We start from the raw sequence: 22,593 nt of genomic DNA, 5'->3' as shown, positions 1-22,593 counted from the left end.
ACCAGAACTTACAGAAAGCAAAGTGAGAAGAAAAAGAAATACAGAAGAGTGAAGAAAAAAATTTGACATTCGAGCTTACTGCTCACAAAAGGTAAGAACGTAGTCAGTATGAGGCGAGCCTATAATATGATGTACTTATGTGACCTCATGTTAAAAAAAATTATTTCTAGAAACCGGCTTTTTGCTGATTTTCAAACGTCAAACGATGGTGCTGATGATTTGCTGGTTTGGGCTTATTGTGTTTCTACATAGATTTAATTCATTATCAGCCGAAACTAATGACACAGGTAAGAAGTACTTTGTAATTATTCATTTTGATTATTCTAAACAAAACGGGTTGTTAATTTTTTTTATGAGCCCTCTCTGCCCAATGCGGCCCTTAGCTCTTAGTTCGTCTATATTGGAAATATGGTAAACAATGCATGAAAAACATAACAATGAACAATAAAAAAAGATGCCATGTCAATAAGAAAATGTATCTAACAGTTCTCTGTCCATCGTTTTTTAGGGTGAAGTGGAGATTTTTCAAAACACTAAATACGGCCAGAGAAGATGTAAAATAAAAACATGTAGTATTAACATGACTAAACAACATTGATCTTTTCGAGAATTTATATTTTTTTCATACAATGTTAACCTTATAGAAAGAGACGAATATCAAGAGCTTGGGCTACATAAGATAACCCTATACTCTCAGTTTTTGAATGTTTGTTCCAGGCATGAAATTAAACGGAATCAGTGACTTTGTGCTTGTCTGGTATGACACCCAGAGGGTTTGGGAACAACATCTCGCTGCGTGCGCTAGTCCTAACGATGCCTCTGTTGTCATAGAGACACATGGTTTTAATAGGTAAGCAGTCTTTCTCACTTTAATTAACAGACTAATGTCCATAAGGGGAACAAGCATTCTTGTGTATGTGCCCCATTAAAAGGGGTGGGTAATACAAATAAGGATATGCCAGAAATTTATTAGAATGAGGGATTGGATTACCACTAAATTCGCCCCCTTGTTTTGCCCTAGAAACCTATTAACCTCATCCACCAAGTGCAATGTTTACAAATATTTTTGTTTACTGTTCCAGGTATTTCACTTTGATTCTAAGACAGTGTCCACAGTTATTTGCCCCAGACATTAAAGTGCAGGTCAAGTCAAGAGGAGGGATTCATCTGCATCAATATGACACAAGGATGCTCTATACAGGCACAGTGGCAGGTAGGGATGATATAGGAGTTTATAGTCATGATCTGATGGTTATCATGATGGGGATGAAGGTCAGGATAGTGTTGATAGTCATGATGATGATAATGATGATAGTCATGATTATGATGGTGTTGATAGTCATGATGATGATGATGTTGATAGTCATGATCATGATGGTGTTGATTGTAATGATCATGATGGTGTTGATCGTCATAATGATGATGATAGTCATGATGATGATGATAATGATAGTCATAATGGTGATGGTGATGATAGTCATGATGGTGTTGATAGTCATGATCATGATGGTGATGATAGTCATGATGATGATGGTGATGATAGTCATGATGATGGTGATGATAGTCATGATGGTGTTGATAGTCATGATCATGATGGTGATGATAGTCATGGTGATGATGGTGATGATAGTCATGATCATGATGGTGTTGATAGTCATGATGATGGTGTTGATAGTCATGATGATGATGGTGATGATAGTCATGGTGATGATGGAGATGATAGTCATGATGGTGTTGATAGTCATGATGATGATGGTGATGATAGTCATGGTGATGATGGTGATGATAGTCATGATGATGATGGTGATGATAGTCATGATGATGATGGTGATGATAGTCATGATGGTGATGATAGTCATGATGATGATGGTGATGATAGTCATGATGGTGATGGTGATGATAGTCATGGTGATGATGGTGATGATAGTCATGATGATGATGGTGATGATAGTCATGATGATGATGGTGATGATAGTCATGATGATGATGGTGATGATAGTCATGATGATGATGGTGATGATAGTCATGGTCATGATGGTGATGATAGTCATGGTCATGATGGTGTTGAAAGTCATGATGGTTATGGCTTTTATAATGTTAACTATAATGGTGACGATAATGAAGGCATTGGGTCATGAAGGTGATGGTAATTATGATGATACTGATAAACATGGTGATAAAAACCTTATGACGTGATGTTGACGATGATGAAGGTGTTGCTGTTATTGATGTTGGTAGTCATTGTCGTGGTGATGTGTTGTGATTATTATGATAATAATGACTATATTAATGACAGTATTCTTTTGTCATACCTCAGGGGATCCAAAGTCATCAGTGACTGGACATATCAGACCTGATGGAACATTTGATGGAAGCTTTTTCAGTGCGGGTAAAAATTTCTATCTTGAACCCACATTACGCTACTTTAAAAGTGCCCCATACTTTCATTCCATACTATTCCAATCAAGAGCGTTCCAGAACATGTCAAGAGGAGAGCAGTTGCCTCACTGGGCAAGAACTCGAGCCAAAGAAAAATTTAAGGTGATTTATTTATTCTTTCCTATTTATGAACTTTTTATATCATAAATTAAAGCATTTACCACTTTAAACGTACAATAACAGGGCTGGCCCTAAGGAATTCTAACCTATAGTATATTCTAGCCTACTAACAATACGTGGGCGGCGACAATGACATTGGAAAACTGGATGTTTCTCCTGTTTTTTTTGTTTTTTTTTTGCAATCGTTTTCATTTTCTCTTTCATCGTTTTCTTTCATCACTTTCATCACGGGCTATAGGAATATTTGACTCCGAAATGAAGTCTAATGTCTTTGTAGTGTTGAATAAGCACGTATTCCTACTTTGACTGGATGTATTTGCCTTGGTTTCGCTCCTGCAGCGAGCTCTATCCCTACGCGCTTGCGACCTTTCAAATGACGCGCTGGCAGCTCTGAACGTTAGAAACCGAGACTCGGTACTCCTCTGGTCGACAAATTCCTTGTTATTAAGGGGGGAGGGAACAATGCCACACCACAGGAACCCCTAGCGTTAGAAACCGAGACTCGGTACTCCTCTGGTCGACAAATTCCTTGTTATTAAGGGGGGAGGGAACAATGCCACACCACAGGAACCCCTAGCGCCGCAAAGCAAAGCCTGCGGAGGAGGCTATCGGTTTGTAACCACCGCCACCTGGTAAATGAGTAACTCGCCCAGCCCGACCCCCAGCGGCGCGTTTTTTCTCTTCCCTGATGTTCGTTACGCGCCTCGTTGACTCATAAAAACTCGAACTCGTAGTCTAATTATTAAATTTTAAGTATTATTCCTAGATCTCTACACGTCAAAAGCGTTCTGCCATTCTCTCTGACAACTCAACCAACCTCAACACATGCGCTTTGCATATTACCGCTGACCACCTGTTCCTGAAGAGCGTGGGCGGCGGATCAGTTGACGCTGCTGTAGCAGAGATGGTATACCACGTGACGGAGGTGGACAAGATATTCAGATCGACTGATTTCAACATGGATGGCGGGCCTGGTGACAATATTGGAGTCAGCATCGCAGCAATTACAGTTTATGAAGATACCTACGCAGAAGGTATTACTTAACCTCGTCCAGGGTCTTCTGGGTAATTTTCAATATGGCGCGAGGTTGGGTATTATTAGCATCCTCTTCCCCAGGCCTCTCTGTGATGCGCGGCCATGGGCCTTTTGTTCGCCTGCTTGACATCCTCTTAATTAGGTACGGACCGTCATTTGAATCGAAATAGTTGCTATTTTTTAACTGTTAACCTTGTTCAGTCTTAAGTATTGTTACGTGCCTCCATGTCAATAAGCTACTTGAAGCAACTAAGAAATCACGTGACTTCAAGTGTCAATCTCGCGCCAAAATAAACACATAAACTATGGCGGCCGTCACGACAGAGAACGACAAAAATAAAATCTTTCGATAAAAAAAGTTTTTTCTGATATAGAAACTTGCTGACTGATTCATAAGCGCTGAATAAGTCGCTTTTTGTTTTTTCGTCGTGAGTTTGCCACCCCCAAAAGTGACATGATCACGATATTTGGCAAAGAAAAGAACTCAATATGAGACCAAGTGATGGCTGTGGTGCGAAAAGGTGACCTCTTATTCTTCTAGGCGAGCTTGCATCACCGGAATCCATTCCCGTGACTGACTTCCTAACTAAATGGAGCCATTTGGACCACAACAACTACTGCATCGCCCTTCTGTTTACCTACCGGGACTTCGCGGACGGCGTGCTCGGCCTGGCCTGGGTCGGGGATGAAGATGTGGGTGGGGTCTGCTCTACGCGGGTCCCGGTCAAGGACTCGGGCGAGAACATTAATTTTAACACTGCTGTTGTCAGTTTGAAGAATTTCGGGGCGAGGGTCCTGCGAAAGGGATCGGTGCTGACTACCGCGCACGAGTTGGGGCACAGCTTTGGCTCAGAGGTAAGATGAAGGTTAATGTCTACATGATAGTTGAACCTCTAACAAGCCACCACCCAGCGAAAACTTCAGCCTCCGAAGGTGCTATTTGCTGTATCTATTACCACAAGCGGCCAGAAAATTATGAATTTGAGGGCCCTGGCTATCGGGATCATTAGATAGACTGCCAGAAACTGTATCTTTTTTGAACTTCCAAACCCAGGCAAGACGCCTATTTGGGGAAGCGCTATTTTCAAAATCCGTTTTATCTTATAAAAAAAAAAAACATTTTTTAAACGGGCAAGGAACAACAAAATTCCCAGAACCAATAGCAGAACAAACAAACAATAACAAAATGTTGTGACTGGTAAGAATGAGGTCTATTGTGTACAACACTTTATTGATGAGCTTATTCCTATTTTCCTTTTGAGCGAGGCCCTTTATTCCAGGAGGCACTTATTCGAAAAATTACGGTAGATGTTTTGAGGTCATTCTTTCCGCGGTTCTACCTAGTTACCTTCAGTTACATTGCTTTCCTTACGAGCGGTCTCTTGGCACGGCTCAGAGGGTATCTGCTCATCATAAACACCATGTTTTACATCACGGTACAGGCCCGTACCCAGGATTTTTCTTTGGGGGGGGGGGGGATTGCGAAATCCGAAAAAGTGGACCTAATTTTTCCGGGGGGGGGGAGTTCTTTTATAAAAATCTGACCACCCGCGATAAAAAAAATAATAAAAAGTGATTTTTTATGCCTTTGCAGTATTTCCACGGGATGTTTATTGTCGGATTTGACTAAATAACAGAGTGATCTAGCTTATGATTTATAGTTTTGTCTACAAATAGCACGCCGTCTATTGAAACCGAAAGTGGACCTTCGGCCGTTGTGGGGGGTGCGTTCGCACCCCCCCTGGGTACGGGCTTGCGGTGATGGTCGCTACAGCATAGGCTTAGAGTGTACAATGATTTCTCCTGGAAAGCAAGAGTTACTTTCTCTCTCGCCGGCAGCATGACCCAGACAACACCCTATGTCGCCCTGAGGGGGAGCCTGGCTACTTCATCATGTATGACCTGGCCGTAGATGGAAACAAGCCCAATAACTTCCTCTTCTCCGAATGCAGTAAGGCTCAAATGTGGTCCGTCATCTTTAATAAGGGACCCAAGTGTTTTATAGGTAAGCTACGCAGCTACCGCTATACAGTAAGACATATCATTACGAGTTTCAAAAATGGGTCATTACATTTGACAGACTAGCGCACGCTTAACGAGCATAGCTCGTGATTCACATACATTCAAGAATTAAGGCGATGACAACAATTACGCCCTTTTCAGGATAAACAATTTAAAGCCATCAAGTACTTTATGGGCAAAAAGCATTGTACCTGTTTAGCACCTGTTCAGTTATCTTAAAAGTATTGCTATATATCGGTCATGGCTCAATGGCAATTAAAAAAAGGAACTTTTTTTATGTTACATAGAATGAAAGTCTTAGAGGATACTCGATAAAGGTGTATGCGCAGTTTGATACGACTTTCCTTTTTGGCTCCTGCCTTTCCCGCTCGCGTGCATCTCTGCCATCGATAAGACCACGTCCATTTTTTCTAATAGCCCAGAACCAAGGTGCCTTCTGTGGTAACTCGATAGTTGAGGGAGGAGAGGAGTGTGACTGTGGCGCTCCGCAACGCTGCAGTGAAGTGGACGTGTGTTGTCATCCGGGAAACATTACATCCGGGATACCGGAGTGCCGAGTAAAGCCTGAGTACCAGTGTAGGTAGGTCAACAGTAATTTGAAATACAGTCAACCAGTACCGAAAGTTTTGATTTTTAAGTGGTTTTCCATACTTAGCGAAGTGATATTGATGGCTGATTTGAGTGAATTTCATTCGATCATTCATGAGATAAGTGTGTAATTTAGATTAGTTAAAAAAACATTTCCTAGTGAAGTAAACAGTTATACAAATACCAACCATATCTATGTTAACAAAGTTCAAATAATAAAACTACAGTATGATTAATTGTGCAGTCCTACAGTTTGACTGATGATATTTATCCTTTCTTCCCTTGCAGTCCGCAGAAGGGACTTTGCTGTGAATCCAACTGCACGCTTTCAGCGCACAAAACCTGTCGGAAAGAGACTGAATGTAGCTATGCGTCATTTTGCAAATATCCTTATGCACAATAAGGCGTGGCCTCCTCACCACCTCGTGCAGAGAGATCCAAGGGCTGGGGCTTGCGTCCATTTGCCACTCCAAGCTACTTTTTTACAATAGGAACTCAATTCGCTATTATCAAAAAAAATTAGCAAGCTTTAAATAAAATTGCTAACACGACCTCTCCACTAGACCGGTTCTAAAAAGTGTTTTTAAAATGTTTTAACATAACCGTCTGCCCCAATCTACGTTTTTACATAAAATTGAGTCCAAATTCGAAACAACACCAGTTCCAGTCCAGCTTTCATTGCCAGTTTATTATCAGCATTCTTTTCCTTGACTGTCATCAGTGGCACCACAGCAGTGTGCCCAGAGCCGATACCGAAACCCAGGAACACGACGTGCGGCGACGATGGTAACACGTGCCTGGACGGAGCGTGCGTGGGCCCAGTATGTGCCAGGTATTTCCTGGACCAATGCGAATGCCAAGGTCAGGATCAGATGTGTCTTGTGTGCTGTAGGACTAAAGAGGTGAGAAGGAAAAAAAGAGAAAATTCTTTAATGAGTCTACTCTGAATTTTCTCGTCCTTGAGGACTCAAAGCTCATTTAGGTATCCAAATTCGAACTTCCTCACCCCGTATTTTGAGTGGGAGACTTCCATAAAAAAGCTGTTGATCGTCGGCGCAATTAATTTTAACCCTAAGAGATAGCACTTTGGGTTTTGTCGACAACAATTCTTACCCCCAAGAGATAGCACATTGGGTGTGGTCTAAACATTACCGTTAGTTTCCGGCAATAAAGGCGAGCTTAGTGTTAAGTTGGCCCGTAGTTTTACTCTAAAATAAATCATCAGCGCGGGAAACTCTATATGATATCGTAAACGAAAGAATCTTTGAATGACACTTGAGCTAGACATAACGCGGAGAATCCGCCTATGTTTCAGCTTGCTGCTTCATCTTGTTATTATTGACAGTTTTCTTCTAATGTTAACGTCGCAAAAACAACTGTAATTTAATCCGATGTCGCATTTTTTTTCTTTAGATTTTAAGCATTATTTGATTGGTTTTCCACAGGGAACTTGCGTGCCCAGTATGGAGCTGAATGGTTTGTTAAAGTACAAGTTCCCCGGATCCACTTGTAATAGTTATACTGGATACTGCAACCAGCTTGGCCAGTGCATCACGGTAAAGACTGGTGACCAGCTTCTCAGGCTCATGGAGGCTTTCAAGCGGATGTCTTCCGAGGACACTATCAATGCAGCACTCACATGGCTCCAGGCCAATTGGTGAGTGTATATATGTATTAACCGATGACTTTCAAGGACAATTGGTGACTATATATATGTATTAACCGATGACTTTCAAGGACAATTGGTGAGTGTATATATGTATTAACCGATGACTTTCAAGGACAATTGGTGAGTGTATATATGTATTTACCCGATGACTTTCAAGGACAATTGGTGAGAGTATATACGTATTTACTTGATGACTTTCAAGGACAATTGGTTAGTGTATATATGTATTTACCCGATGACTTTCAAGGACAATTGGTGAGTGTATATACGTATTTACCCGATGATTTCTATGAAAATGCCCATTTCTTATGACTTTAATTTGGGCGATGACGATCCATTGTCGTGTTAGCCAATCTATACGCATATTCTTCGCTGTGTTTTGTTAACGTCTGCGTCGCTCTGTTCCAGGTACTACGTGGTTTTGATTCCTCTCGGGGTGGTCTTCGTCGGTCTTCTTCTGAAATTTTCCACATGGCAACACAATCCTGCTAATTCCCTCTTTCACCAACGGGCTCAGCCACTGACCACGTTCCTCTCGGGCGTCCAAAATCCTGCTTACGACGATCGAAATATCTCGGATGATGACGCCAATACCTTTTCCCAAAGCCGGCTGTCTAATGGTCGCGGATCTTACGAGGCCGATGACTCGTCCGTCTAGATCAGTATACACCTATTTCAATAAAGGTTGTAAGTGCGAACGGCGAATGGCAATTGCCAAATGGCAGTTCTACGACCGAAAGTTGTTTATGGGTAGTAATTATTTGTAAAAATAAAGGTGATAAATAAACTCAAGCGATGTCAGAACGATATATTAATTACATGAAATGGACAGTCGAATGTATTATTTATATTTTTCTGAATTTGGAACAAATATTTGGGGATCCATGGATTCTTTCGGTCCTATAACTGCCATTCGACAATCGCTATTTGCCGTTTGCAATGACAACGTTTTTTGAAATAGGTGTATAATCTAACGAAGGAAATTAGTAATTCTTGTCTCTTATACTCCTTTAAGGTAAAAAAGAACGTTTTGTAACACTTCTTGATGTAAAGGAAATGTGTTGTTTTGTAACACTCCTTAGGGATGAGATGTGCGAAGTTTTTTTTATCTCCACTGTTTGTTCTCGTAGTATTTTAGCTGCTCTGTCGTGAGGGAGGGTTTGAGGTTTGCAAGTGCTTTCATAAAATGCTTGTTGTCGATACTGCAAGTGTCCATTCCCTTATGTTCCAAAGCAAACAACGCCGCCTGGGTGAAAACAAAACAGTAATGATCATGTGGTGTTATTCATAAATCTATACTGGGACCACTCTTCCAAAGCAAACAATGCCGCCTGGGTGAAAACAAAACAGTAATGATCATGTGGTGTTATGCATAGATCTATACTGGGACCACTCTTCTAAAGCAAACAACACCGCCTGGGTGAAAAGAAAACAGTAATGATCATGTGGTGTTATGCATAGATCTATACTGTGACCACTCTTTTAAAGCAAACAGCGCCGCCTAAGTGAAAACAAAACAGTAATGATCATGTGGTGTTATCTATAGATCTATACTGGGACCACTCTTCTAAAGCAAACAGCGCCGACGAAGTGAAAACAAAAAAGTAATGATCATGTGGTGTTATCCATAGATCTATACTGGGACCACTCTTCTAAAGCAAACAGTGCCGCCTAAGTGAAAACAAAACAGTAATGATCATATGATGTTATCCATACATCTATACTGGGACCACTTTTCTAAAGCAATCAGTGCCGCCTGATTGCTTTAAAGCTTGAAGAACATAAACATACTTTTTAAATAAAAACGCAGAGAAACGTTTATGGACCCAAGAATTTCGAGGCGGCTAGACCACGGGAATTTGGATACTTTGTCAGCGATTTCTTAATAAAATAACCAAAAATGCATTCTTAATTCGCTGAGTATTGTATTCAGCGAATAAAATATCTCTAACCCTTGTGCGAAATGTCTCCTGCCTCCCGATTCAGCGAAATCCTTTTCCGTTATATTTCTATTTCTCTTGTCTAAAAACCCACGCGATCGTTGTTTTCAACTCTCGAAACATTTGAACAGTACTGAGTAACCATAGCCTCTTGAGTGTTCGTGACTAGCCCGAACGCTCTCCGAACCTAACTTCGTATTTAGGTTCTATATAAAATAGGAAGGGAGTGAAACAACGCTCGATTCCATTGTCCGAAAACCTGCCTAGTTACGGCCAATGTTGTGATGTTGGTATGAGACATGATTGATGAGTGACAGCTCACTTTCTCTTTGAACTTATCGCGCCGCCGACACACGCCCGGGCATGCGACAAGTGCAGGGATCGGGGCTAATTTTGTCTAGGCGGGAAAAAGACATGTTTTCCCGCTCCAATATCGAAAGATGTCATATACTGCCACATTAATTTGAATTTTTACCCGGAACAACAGAAAATTCTGCAAGTTATCGACAGAGGGCAAAGTGTTTTATTTTTAATGGAGAAGTGAAAAAGGGGGATAGAGCAAATCAAATTATTATCTGGTCATCGGACGCCATTTAACTTTTTGGATGAAGAAACGCAACGGTCCGTAGAAACATTTTTAAAAATAAACCCCGATCCTGCACTTGTCGCATGCCCGGGCGTGTGTCGGCGGCGCGATAAGTTCAAAGAGAAAGTGAGCTGTCACTCATCAATCATGTCTCATACCAACATCACAACATTGGCCGTATCTAGGCAGGTTTTCGAACAATGGAATCGAGCGTTGTTTCACTCCCTTCCTATTTTATATAGAACATAAATACGAAGTTAGGTTCGGAGAGCGTTCGGGCTAGTCACGAACACTCAAGAGGCTATGATTACTCAGTACTGTTCAAATGTTTCGAGAATTGAAAACAACGATCGCGTGGGTTTTTAGCAATAAGAAATCACTAGACTTTTTGAGTGGCAAACACAAGCCAAAAAAAGGGGACATGCCAGAGAGCGTGAAAACCTCCGGCTGATCCGTAAGCGCTGAATAAGTTGCTTTGTTATTTTTGCCGCCAATAGCCGGAGAGCGCACGACGTCCCGTGATTTCTAAGTGCAAGCAGTCCATTGTATTTTGTAAGCCATATCCTGGAATAGTCGTGCTTTAAAGTTTTCCCTACACCTTTTTCACTCACCTCTCGACAAAGATTCTCTAAATCAGCACCGGAGTACAATTCAGTCCCCTCCGCGATCACGCTTAGATCTACATCGGGCGCGAGTGGACTGAAGCGAGTGTGAACCCTCAGTATTTCTAGTCTCGCTTGCATGTCGGGAGGAGGGACATAAATCATGCAGTCAATTCGGCCCGGTCGTAATAAGGCCCCGTCTATGGCCTCTGGCCGATTAGTTGCGGCAACCAAAATAAGGTCTTTCACGTCTTGCGAAAAGAGGCGAGATAAATCATTTGTCCTCGTTTCTCTAATGTTATGATCCGAATTCCCCTCATCTAATTTTTTATTTAGTTCTAAAGAAATTTCAATGTTGTCAATCCCAGCAACATTCGCACTTCTCTCACAGCTGTTTGTAAGTGATTCTCCGCCAATATTGCCTTTGCTTCCCCTATCTTCCTTGTATTTTTGCGGCATCTCTCTTTCATTGCATTCTTTGCCGTAAATGTTTGCAGACACGCCCACGCCATCCATCTCGTTCAAAAGCGTTGCCAGTAGCCTCGTCTCCATGCCGAGGTTGCTACCACGCTTTCCGGCAAGAGAGTCTAATTCATCCAAAAAGAGAATAGCGGGAGCTGTAGCACGAGCTTTCAAAAACAACTGAAGAGAGAGAACAATGTGTTATTCACCAAGGAGATCGGTATGTTTATCATCAAAAACAACTGAAGAGAGAGAACAATGTGTTATTCACCAAGGAGATCGATATGTTTATCATCAAAAACAACTGAAGAGAGAGAACAATTTGTTATTCACCAAGGAGATCGGTATGTTTATCATCAAAAACAACTGAAGAGAGAGAACAATGTGTTATTCACCAAGGAGATCGATATGTTTATCATCAAAAACAACTGAAGAGAGAGAACAATTTGTTATTCACCAAGGAGATCGATATGTTTATTATCAAAAACAACTGAAGAGAGAGAACAATGTGTTATTCACCAAGGAGATCGGTATGTTTATCGTCACAAACAACTGAAGGGAGAAAACAATTTGTTATTCACCAAGGAGATCGATATGTTTATCGTCACAAACAACTGAAGATAGAGAACAATGTGTTATTCACCAAGGAGATCGGTATGTTTATCGTCACAAACAACTGAAGATAGAGAACAATGTGTTATTCACCAAGGAGATCGATATGTTTTTCAGTCACACCTAGGAAAGCAATGTGTTTATCAGGAACAACCCATTGTTCGAAGGAATTAATTCGGATTCAGATATATCTAGCCGTAACTAGCCTGTAACTTTGCTATCAACCTTAGCTTAAAGTAGTCTGCTAATAATCTGAAGAGAGAGAACAATGTGTTATTCACCAAGGAGATCGGTATGTTTATCGTCACAAACAACTGAAGGGAGAAAACAATTTGTTATTCACCAAGGAGATCGATATGTTTATCGTCACAAACAACTGAAGATAGAGAACAATGTGTTATTCACCAAGGAGATCGGTATGTTTATCGTCACAAACAACTGAAGATAGAGAACAATGTGTTATTCACCAAGGAGATCGATATGTTTTTCAGTCACACCTAGGAAAGCAATGTGTTGATCAGGAACAACCCATTGTTCGAAGGAATTAATTCGGATTCAGATATATCTAGCCGTAACTAGCCTGTAACTTTGCTCTCAACCTTAGCTTAAAGTAGTCTGCTAATAATCTGAAGAGAGAGAACAATGTGTTATTCACCAAGGAGATCGGTATGTTTATCGTCACAAACAACTGAAGGGAGAAAACAATTTGTTATTCACCAAGGAGATCGATATGTTTATCGTCACAAACAACTGAAGATAGAGAACAATGTGTTATTCACCAAGGAGATCGATATGTTTTTCAGTCACACCTAGGAAAGCAATGTGTTGATCAGGAACAACCCATTGTTCGAAGGAATTAATTCGGATTCAGATATATCTAGCCGTAACTAGCCTGTAACTTTGCTCTCAACCTTAGCTTAAAATAGTCTGCTTAGCAGACTATTTTAACGCACGCCTTCCCCACAAGACTTCCCCACAGACTAAGCTTAAATACGCTATTTCAGATATTTTTAATAATTTACACAAGGATGCTACCATAATATATGGGAGGTTTTGACAAGAAAATTAGATATGTGCTACCAAATAGTAGCATGTATTTTTAGTGCATGTCACGTGATTTTACCTCGCGCAAAGTTCTTTCTGCATCTCCAACATAAGAACTAAAAAGCTGCGCACAGCTCAGCGACATGAATGTGCAGTGGGTCGAGGAGGCTGCGGCACGAACGAGGGTTGTCTTGCAGCAACCAGGGGGGCCATAGAGCAGCACCCCCCTGGGACGACGCAAACCCATTCTTGCAAAGGCTTCTGGGTGTAATAATGGCCACTCTATTGCCTGTAACAAACGATACAGGGCTTCTGGAATTACGCGGAAAAAAACTCAAAATTACGCGGGATTCTTTGCTAAATTACGCGGAAAATCAATCATTACGCCCTAAATTACGCGGGGTTCTGCAATACATGTTTCTTTCGAAATCTTGAAAAATTTTGCAGGATTCTTTACTGAATTACTGTTACGCCCAAACTACATTTTGTACCGAAGGAAAGCACGAAAAAAATTGAAATAGTTAATTTTTTTGCGCGAAAATATCTTAGGCGAGTTTTTAATGCCTTCTAGCCACCAGCCAATTAAAAAAGGTATTTTATTGTTAGTCCTAGGCCTTCGCGGTTTAGCAAAGAACGCTTAGCCATTTTGTTTGTTTTCGAAATTCAGTTCGAAATATCGCACTTTTACGAAGAATATCTCTATTTTACGAGAATAGAGGTAAGAACCCTAAAAAACACATCAGCTGTGCACTTAAATGTTTTGTCTTTCAAAATTTAGCCAAATTACGCGGGATTACGCGGAAATTTGTGGTTTACGCGGATTACGCGGAGAAAGCCAAATTACGCGCTTCCGCACAAGCGCGTAATTCCAGAAGCCCTGACGATACAGTGTAGTAGATAATGTAGTGGCTACTGTATGAGTGAATAGTTTAGTTAATAGTGAAGTTTGCAGCGGATTCCAGGGACAAATTCAAACAAGTTACCAAAGTCTTGTTGGCAGACAAGAAAAGCCTGTGGTATAACTAGAAAGACTACAGGCAAGCTGTAGAAAAACTAGATGGTAGGCATTTTCTTTTGCTCCGACGAAGGGCTAACGCTCGAAACGTCAGCGCAACAACCCTGTTTCACAGAGGCGTTTAACTTACCTTTTCAACCTTGTGTTGATTTATACCAAGAAAATCCTGTGTTTTACGTCGGCTTACAGGACTACTGTTTTTATGCATTCAATTGTTCTATGGCCTTGTTTTGTTCAAAAGCTAACGTATAAAATGAAGAATCACATGTCATACTACAGGAAGAGAAGAAATTGCAATACTTCTCTGATATTCCTCCAACAGGGTAAAAGAGAAGGGCTAGGTACATGCTAAACCAACATCAGCAAAACCAATCAGTTTTACAGAGATATCAGGCCAAGGATTTTTTTTATGGGGGGGGGGGGGGGGGGTGCGAAACCCGAAAAAGTGGATGCAGTCTGACCTGGCGAAGAGCCTGTTTGACACCCTCTAGTCCCCCTACATCGTCCCAACGAGTGGGCTGTAGCCTCACCACTCCCTCCATGCCCTTGTGGGTGGAGGGCACAGTGTGGCACATTGCAAGCTGGAAGTCACTCATCTTCACGGTGTGCAAACCTAACAGTTTATATAAAACAGGTTAGAATATTGAAGGGGAGAATACCCTGGGTTCTGGGTATCAGTGATTGAGTGAATCTACTACACAGTAGTATTTGGGTTTCATTAAATGTCATACAAATGCAGATAGTCTGATAGAGTGTGGCAATCGCCTCACAAATCAGCTAAACTACAATGATTACTTTAAATGCTTGTTTTAGCACCCATCTTCTAAAAGCTCTCCACTTCAAATAACCATCCCCCTTGGGGCGAAAAATATTAAACATACCCTCCTCAAATTACAAGGGTAAAAATGATCCAAGACTTACTTTTACCTTTGTTATCAGACTTGTTTTTCGCAAGGCTCCGCTTAAGGGCAGCAAATGCTGCCTGTTGGCAGAGTGAGGCCAAATCAGCCCCAACATATCCAACAGTGATCTCAGCGAGGTGTGTCAGGTCGACATCAACTGAGAGATTGATGGGCTTACAATGAGCACGCAGGATATCAAGCCTCTGGCCTGCAGAAGGGACACCAATAACTACCTACAGCCAACAAAATACACAATATATTGAATCCTTAGGATTTTGTATGGAAAATATTGGAATAAAGCAAAGTTGATGTTTTAAAGTTCCTGTGACTTATTTCATTTTCTACTGTATGTAGTTGACATTTTAAAATGATGTTAAGTTGATGTTTTCTATTAATATTTTTCGCTCATCAGCATATGTACAATCCTCACTACTAGCAATATCGCCACCTTCACCATGACAATTACAGTAAAAACCTGCGTGTAAGAACCTAGATTTTAATAGCCCAAAATAAAAGAACCTACTTAGCCTAACATTGCCTTAATTGTTAGTAAGTACCTCAAAATATCTAGGTTCTTACATGCAGGCCTTCACTGTATCACCATCATCATCCTTAGCACAAATTTAATCCAAAATATCTGAATTGTACCTCTCTGTCGAATCTTCCAGGTCTCCTAAGCGCAGGATCAAGTGCGTTGGGTCTATTTGTAGCACCAATGACTATGACTCCGCCCCTGCTCTCAAGACCATCCATCAGGGTGAGAAGCTGTGCAACTATTCGGTTCTCCTCTTCGTTACCACTGGATCCTCGTTTGGGACACAAGGCATCCAACTCATCAATGAATAAGACACAAGGCCCAAACCTGGACGCATATCTCGAAAAAGGATAAAAAGTCATGTTAATGTTTACTAAAGTAAATATAAATATAAAGATTCCAAATTTAATCAATGTGTGCTACAAGGGACAGCCTAACCGCTTTCCAGGCATGTACAGTATATATATATATATATATATTTATATCTTGGTTTGTAGGAAAAAAACACGCGAACTACCGTTTCATCTCTACAAGCCTGTTTCGTGGTTGCCCACTCATCAGGAGATTTATTAAGAATATTTTACTACCATCACTTATATACTATCTATGTATAAAATTAACATTAACATATATATATATATATATATATATATATATATATATAGTGTTGGTTTGAGAAAAATACAAACTACATAGGTTTCCCTACAGGTCTGTTTCGTGGTTGCCCACTCATCAGGGGATTTAATGAGAATATTCCTACCATCGTATATATACTATTAACATTGAAATTTACATAATAATAGACTGATAGTTTTAGCTAAGGCGGTAAGAGGAACAATAGCGAGTTACATTAAATATGCGGGGCGAAAGCTAACAGTGCTAACAACCTTGAGAGTCCAGACGTGTTTGCTGAGTGAAAACAGCTTCAAGACCAGGTACAGAAACCACACCGCATCATTCCGACACGCCAAACACAGAAACTCCACCGAACTCAGCAAACACGTCTGGACTCTCAAGGACAGCATGATTGAGTACTTTATTTCATGGCGCATTCTTTCCTCCCACCCCACCTACAACAGTACCACTAAGCGTTGCAACCTCTGCCTCAAGGAAAAGCTGACGATCATCTGCCAACCAAAACTATCAACTCTAAATAAACGCAATGAACTCGTGTCCTCGTGCCGCCACAGAAACAAAGCCCTGCTACGAAACAATTAGAACTGTTAATCCTGTCACCGTTAAATTTTCGCGCTATCAATTTTTCACACGTTCCGCACTGTTAGCTTTCGCCCCGCATATTTAATGTAACTCGCTATTGTTCCTTTTACCGCCTTAGCTAAAACTATCAGTCTATTATTATGTAAATTTCAATGTTAATAGTATATATACGATGGTAGGAATATTCTCATTAAATCCCCTGATGAGTGGGCAACCACGAAACAGACCTGTAGGGAAACCTATGTAGTTTGTATTTTTCTCAAACCAACACTATACACCGCTCTACTTTCGAGTATTGAGCACTTTCTATGAAAGCCTCAACCATCATTTTATATATATATATATATATATATATATATGACTCAGCCCCCCTCCCCCCTCAGTAAATTCTGGCTATGTCCTGCTTTCTAACAAAAAGTCTCCACTCATTTACGAACAGGCTTTGAGGGTGGAACTCCATATCTGCCTTGTTGCGCAGTCACAGATACTGTGTCATATGTAGCCTGGGTAGCGGCGCTAAAGGGGAGGGGGAAGGGGTCCATGGGTGAGAGAAAAAAAATTGGAGCCCTCCCCTGTGTAGGGAACAGGCCATAATCATATGGTAAAATTTGATAATCCTTCAATAAGAAATGATCTACTCTCTGGCGGCTGAAAGGGAGTGCTTGCCCACCCAGTGCACCCCATGTGAATGACCCTGCAAACACCCCCTGGTTACCGCCTAACCATATTACTGTCTATCCACATGCGAGAAAAAAAGTTTAGTACCTTGCTTTATTGAATACTCTCCTCAAATTTTCCTCACTCTCCCCAGCATGAGGGCCAAATACATCTGTTCCATTCGTGGACACAAGTTTAATGCCACAATCCACTGTGGCTTTATGGACCAGGAGCGTCTTGCCAACCCCAGGGGCTCCCACTAGAAGAATACCCTTTGGGCCATTAATTCCCAGGTGTGAGAAGGATTCTGGGTAGTACAATGGAAACTGCACCAGCTCTTTTAGCATTTTAATTGAGTCGTCAAGCCCAGAAAGTATAATATTACCACTGTCCACAGAACTGCCAACTTTCACAGACTCAATATTAATATTAGTTTTCTCTGTAATAACAACATAAGCATTGTTGTCAATTACACTTGTCACATCTTCAATGACGATACCTGAGATGTATTTATAACGGTCATAAGTGGAATTTCTCGGTTGTTTAATTCTAATATGGCAGCCCTTTGATACTGTTAATCCTTGTAAAAGGAGGCTCACTTTTCGAGTTCTCTTGGCTTTTAAAAACTCTTTGGGTAGATGACCGCCTGATACCTCGGCATCATTTGTCAGCCTTAGTGAGACAGACACTGAAAGAGCTTCGTTAGGACTAATGACATCTATATCCTGACAAGCGCTTATCACACCCTGCTCTGTGCTTTCTGTATTTTCTTCTATTCGCTGTGATACAAGACGATCAACTTGGATTGTAGGAAATTGTGGTTCACAGTCCATCGGCCATACATTGCAAAACAAAAAATATGAGCCTGTATTAACCTTTACTGGAGCTCCGATAGAAAACCCGAGCCTGATAAAAGTGTTTCTGTCCACCCTACATCGCCCGGAGTTATAATCTTTTGGTTCGCAAGGAAAAACGCAAAGAACATCAATTTCACCATCCTCTTTTGCCATCTTGTTCAGGTCACCACGTGAACTGTACTTAGAGGGGAGGGGTGAAGATGAAATAACTCTAACTGGTCATTTTAAATAACTTTTGAAATAAACAAAATTACAATGAAATTTTTTAAACCATCCTGTCCTTTGAATTGTCTTTCTCAGTTCGTATTGCCTATATCGTATTTAAATTTAAAAGAGTTTTGTTTTGTCTTATTTGCCCCCTACCCCGCCCGAGTGCACAGTGTATGAAGCGCAAACAGATATCGCGGGCTCATTGAATTTGATCCAACATGGCTGTCGCCATGAGAGGGTTAGTGAGCAGAAATGTTTCGTGCGTTTTTGGTTCTTGCCGAAGTATACTAGGATTTAGAGCTAATTTCTACTCAACAAAGCCAGGTGTGTCTTTTATGCATTGTATAAACGTAATGTTAGACTACAATCATTTAACTCGGGAAAAATGGGAAATTTAATATAAGTACGGCAAACGGATTACTACAAATTTACGGCAACTTTGGCCAGAGAAAACATACTTACATGTTAGCAGGAGAAATAACCACGATGCTAGAGCACTATGAAGTTTGAGAAGATGGGGGATTAATTCAATGCAATGGTCTAGCTTTTGTAAAAAGGCTGCTATACTGTTCTCATATAATGATTTGATTGACAAATATAAAAAAATACGCAGTCTACGACTACATGCCGCTTCTCTTTTATTAAAATCACAATGTAGAACTGAACGACACAGGAAGCTGAACATGACTGCTATAAGGAGGCTAAACTACATACAGCCATAGTTGACATGACATGGGTATATTACTTGTTTTTAAACAATCTGGAATATATTGATTTTTTTGTCATATGGACATGAAACAAACATAGGTGTAAATGCATTTTACAAAGATATTGATTATAAAGGATTTCTTAATGTGTAAGATAAGTCTAATTTAGAGGAAATAGCTCCCAGAAGGGAATAGTTTTTGCACTCCCTAAGGAGTTCAGTTATAGCTCCCATAAGGGAAAAGTTTTTGCACTCCGTAAGCAATTTATTAGCCCCAGTATGAGAATCATAGCTCCCAGAGGGAAATATAACTCTTGAAAAGAGTTAAATAATGCCAGGTTCTTGTTCATTGATCGGCCGCCATTGGGGAAGCGTTGTTGTTCTGCTGATATGAGTACGGTTTTATTCGCACTTAAGCCGCAAAAACTGCGGGTAATCTTGAAAATATCCCTGATAAGAAATGATTCAGAAATGTGTAGAAAACTGTGCCTGGTTCTTGACGTAATCAATGATAAAATCATTATATGAATTAACTTACCATGGAGTCGACAATGATCTGGTCTGGTCAGAAAGAGCACATGGAAGATATGACGACACGTGCACTCGATAAGAAGTCGGCCTCAAATTCGTAACACGATGATGGTGGCTGAAGACCGTCGGTCTTGACCGAACGTAAAGATCGGTACAATCGAAGGATCCTAAATGATCCAAAACCGCGAACATAAGACAAATTAATAAGAAAAACACTCAACAACAATTCACTTAGCTTTATAGGGAAATTCTTCACGAAAATACACCGGTTCACAATTGTGTACCAATTCACAACCAAACCGATTTATTCCCGAATATCACTCACTCTATCATCAACCCAATAGCATTACAGCTTCGCACATTTTCTATGAGAGAAGCTGCAAAAATCAATCTGTGATGTAAATCTGTGAGTGCCAAGTGAAATTATCATACCTGTCACCTCTCCCGCATAAGGCAGGAGTCTCAAGATTTTGGGCATCTTTTCATGCTCCCCCTCGTGAAGCACCAAATCTCCCTCCTTTTAGCGAATTTAAACCTTTCCAAAAGTATATTCCATAGAAAATCGACATTTTGCCTATTTTCTATTAAAATAATTAAAACAATATGCTGCTCATACGGAGGCCTGGTGCGTCAAGATGCCTTATGCCTAATCATTGCGCTTGTGAGATAACCATGTGATATTTTCTTGGTGTGCCTATTGGAGTGGATATCCATAGTAAATCCAACAAAACAATTGTATGATTTTTGTTCTGAAAATGTTCATGCATGTCTTATTAACATTTGTTTGTTTTTAATTTAGCTCAAGAAGATAGTAGCCAACAGAAAGAGCCTGAATTATGTAAAGGAGTAAATTACCTGAAAGATGAGTCCGACCCCCCTTTGCTACCTGACAGCGAATACCCAGACTGGTTGTGGGACTTGTTAGATCCGCCAAAAGAGGACTCAGTCACCTATCGTCGGAGAATGAGCAAGCGAATGAGAAGACAAGAGAATGAGATTAGAAGACAGAAAAAGTTTTGAGTAAAAAATAAAACGGTTGACACATTCTCAGGAAACGTATATAAGGAATATTACAGGGATAAAGAATTACACGCTATGGGCACAGTGAGACATTTTTACATCCAAGAAACCTATTCTTGATGTAATGAAATATATAATAAAAGTTACATAAGCTTGTTAGTAGGGGTGTAATATTATTATTGATGTCATAATTGCTTGAGTAACATGCACCTCTCCTATGACATAAAAATTAAATAAGGGCCATAGTACCTAAACTACAGTGTTAGAAGACTTACATTCAACAAACTTAGGGTCAGAACGCAGCTCTTACAAGCTGCAATTTGATTGGGCAAATGAACAATATCTGCACCTCGACACAAAGAACAAGAAGAATAGAGACAAAAGAACTCCTTTGTAGAACAAAGATAATAGGAAACAAAGCAGCTGCGTACTTACTCCAAACTTAAAATAGATCAGTTACAAGCTGAGACATAAGAAAACAGCAAAAACAAGGGCTGTACAATTACAAGTCTACAAGTGAAGATAATATTGTAGAGTAGCAAAAACAAGGACTGTACAATAGAATTACAAGTGGAGACGTTATTGTAGAGTAGCAAAAACAAGGAATAGAAAGTGTCTTTAGGTAGCAATAATCTTGACCTTCTCGGTCGGCAGCTGAATCTCCCTGGCGACCTCTGAGACACTTGCGTGACTGAATACCTATGGGTGGTGCAGGCAAGGGGCTTAGCTCCTGCTTGGGTAGCCTTGGTGTTGAGACAAGTTCTCTTTGCGGTGACAGGCGTTGGGAGCTTATGGTTGGTGGTACCACCACAGTTGTTACTTTTGCATTGTTTTGATGGCAATTGCATAGAGAACCCTTGCTCAGGGTCCTCGCCAGGAACTCTGAAAAACTCTCTTTTTGCCTGTTTGTGGCAGTGAGATGTTTTCATTGAGGCTCATGGCCCTCTACTCAGATCAGGTCCATAGCCAGGAATTTGAGCGGGGGGGGGGGGGGGGTTGTTTACCCATTGAGCAGACCAGTTTCTCTTAGGTAGCTTGCCCTAGCTCAAAGTAGTACTCAATTTTTCTTCATCAGAGAGGGCCTACCAGTCAAGTGGGGTGATTCTTCCAAACTCCTCGAACCCCCCCCCCCCCCCCTGGCTATGGGCCTGCAGATAATGGTCTCTCAACACCTAAACTGCCATTCAAGCTCTTCATCTGATATTTCTAAGAAATGGAGGCTATAATAATCATTATCATCTTAAGTATAAATCAACCCAAGTTTGAAAAAGTACCTTGAACGCCTCTATGAAACAGAGTAGTTGTGCTGAAATTTAGAGCTTGAAACGTTCACAGAGGCGTTCAACATACTTTTTCAACCTTTTATTTATACCTTGTTAACGCCCCCTGCACCCCTTCCTTCTGGTTAAAAAAAAAAAAAAAACGAGGACATGGCCGAGAATCGAACCTCGTCCAGATCAGGTAAAATGAGAACAAATAGACCATACTTCCATACATGCGCTGAAACACCGTATGGCAGCTTACGGCTAAGCTGGAGATTTCGGCCCCAGCACCGCTATCTAGCGAACTGTACAACACAAAGGAACCTGAGGTACCCGCGCATTAATGGGGAAGCAATAACCAGGATCCCAGGCCTGTCTTAGTCGGTTACGCCACGCACAGCTCGCTGAGATATACACTGAAGAATATCGTGGTCTCTTTCACGCTTGCGTCTCTCGGGAATGGGTGTGTTGCTATAGTTATGAAATGATGCCTGACAGTCCGCTTGCGTCTTTGAGCTTCCCGGGCTTCCGATCACACAGAATGAATCAATCGATAAACA

At 40.9% G+C, this 22,593-nt stretch overlaps 3 protein-coding genes and 1 long non-coding RNA gene across 5 annotated transcripts; 3 read left to right on the top strand and 1 right to left on the bottom strand.

Annotated features, from left to right (window-relative positions):
* The first annotated feature begins 11 nt into the window (after positions 1 to 11).
* Positions 12 to 8,532, top strand: LOC5517822 (disintegrin and metalloproteinase domain-containing protein 10). Its single transcript, XM_048727908.1, has 12 exons — positions 12 to 91; positions 171 to 287; positions 718 to 850; positions 1,083 to 1,213; positions 2,318 to 2,541; positions 3,326 to 3,593; positions 4,137 to 4,450; positions 5,435 to 5,600; positions 6,035 to 6,193; positions 6,845 to 7,107; positions 7,651 to 7,862; positions 8,283 to 8,532. Exons 2-12 carry the CDS (start codon positions 206 to 208, stop codon positions 8,530 to 8,532), a joined length of 2,202 nt encoding a protein of 733 aa, XP_048583865.1. The 5' UTR covers positions 12 to 91; positions 171 to 205.
* On the bottom strand, positions 6,286 to 18,682 carry LOC5517766 (spermatogenesis-associated protein 5-like protein 1). Of its 2 annotated transcripts, XR_004290048.2 has the most exons (8): positions 17,556 to 18,682; positions 15,686 to 15,911; positions 15,057 to 15,270; positions 14,597 to 14,748; positions 13,200 to 13,409; positions 11,012 to 11,644; positions 8,152 to 9,120; positions 6,286 to 7,099 (listed from the first exon to the last, which is right to left on the bottom strand). XR_004290048.2 is itself a non-coding variant. In XM_032362320.2 (7 exons), exons 1-7 carry the CDS (start codon positions 18,455 to 18,457, stop codon positions 8,980 to 8,982), a joined length of 2,478 nt encoding a protein of 825 aa, XP_032218211.2. In that variant the 5' UTR covers positions 18,458 to 18,682; the 3' UTR covers positions 8,041 to 8,979. The 2 variants fall into 2 exon arrangements, 1 of the variants encoding a protein (XP_032218211.2); XM_032362320.2 differs by lacking the exon at positions 6,286 to 7,099 and having other exon boundaries at positions 8,041 to 9,120.
* On the top strand, positions 14,632 to 15,355 carry LOC116601493. The gene is made up of 2 exons (XR_004290049.2): positions 14,632 to 14,769; positions 15,075 to 15,355. It is a non-coding gene; the product is annotated as an uncharacterized LOC116601493 (long non-coding RNA).
* A 33-nt stretch (positions 18,683 to 18,715) lies between the features above and the next one.
* On the top strand, positions 18,716 to 20,930 carry LOC5517821 (39S ribosomal protein L54, mitochondrial). The gene is made up of 2 exons (XM_001637772.3): positions 18,716 to 18,838; positions 20,551 to 20,930. Exons 1-2 carry the CDS (start codon positions 18,733 to 18,735, stop codon positions 20,769 to 20,771), a joined length of 327 nt encoding a protein of 108 aa, XP_001637822.1. The 5' UTR covers positions 18,716 to 18,732; the 3' UTR covers positions 20,772 to 20,930.
* Positions 20,931 to 22,593: the final 1,663 nt, after the last annotated feature.

The sequence above is a fragment of the Nematostella vectensis genome, chromosome 5 (assembly GCF_932526225.1).
Source record: "Nematostella vectensis chromosome 5, jaNemVect1.1, whole genome shotgun sequence".
Classification (NCBI taxonomy): Eukaryota; Metazoa; Cnidaria; class Anthozoa; order Actiniaria; family Edwardsiidae; genus Nematostella; species Nematostella vectensis.
This window is presented reverse-complemented; position numbering and strand designations above follow the sequence as displayed.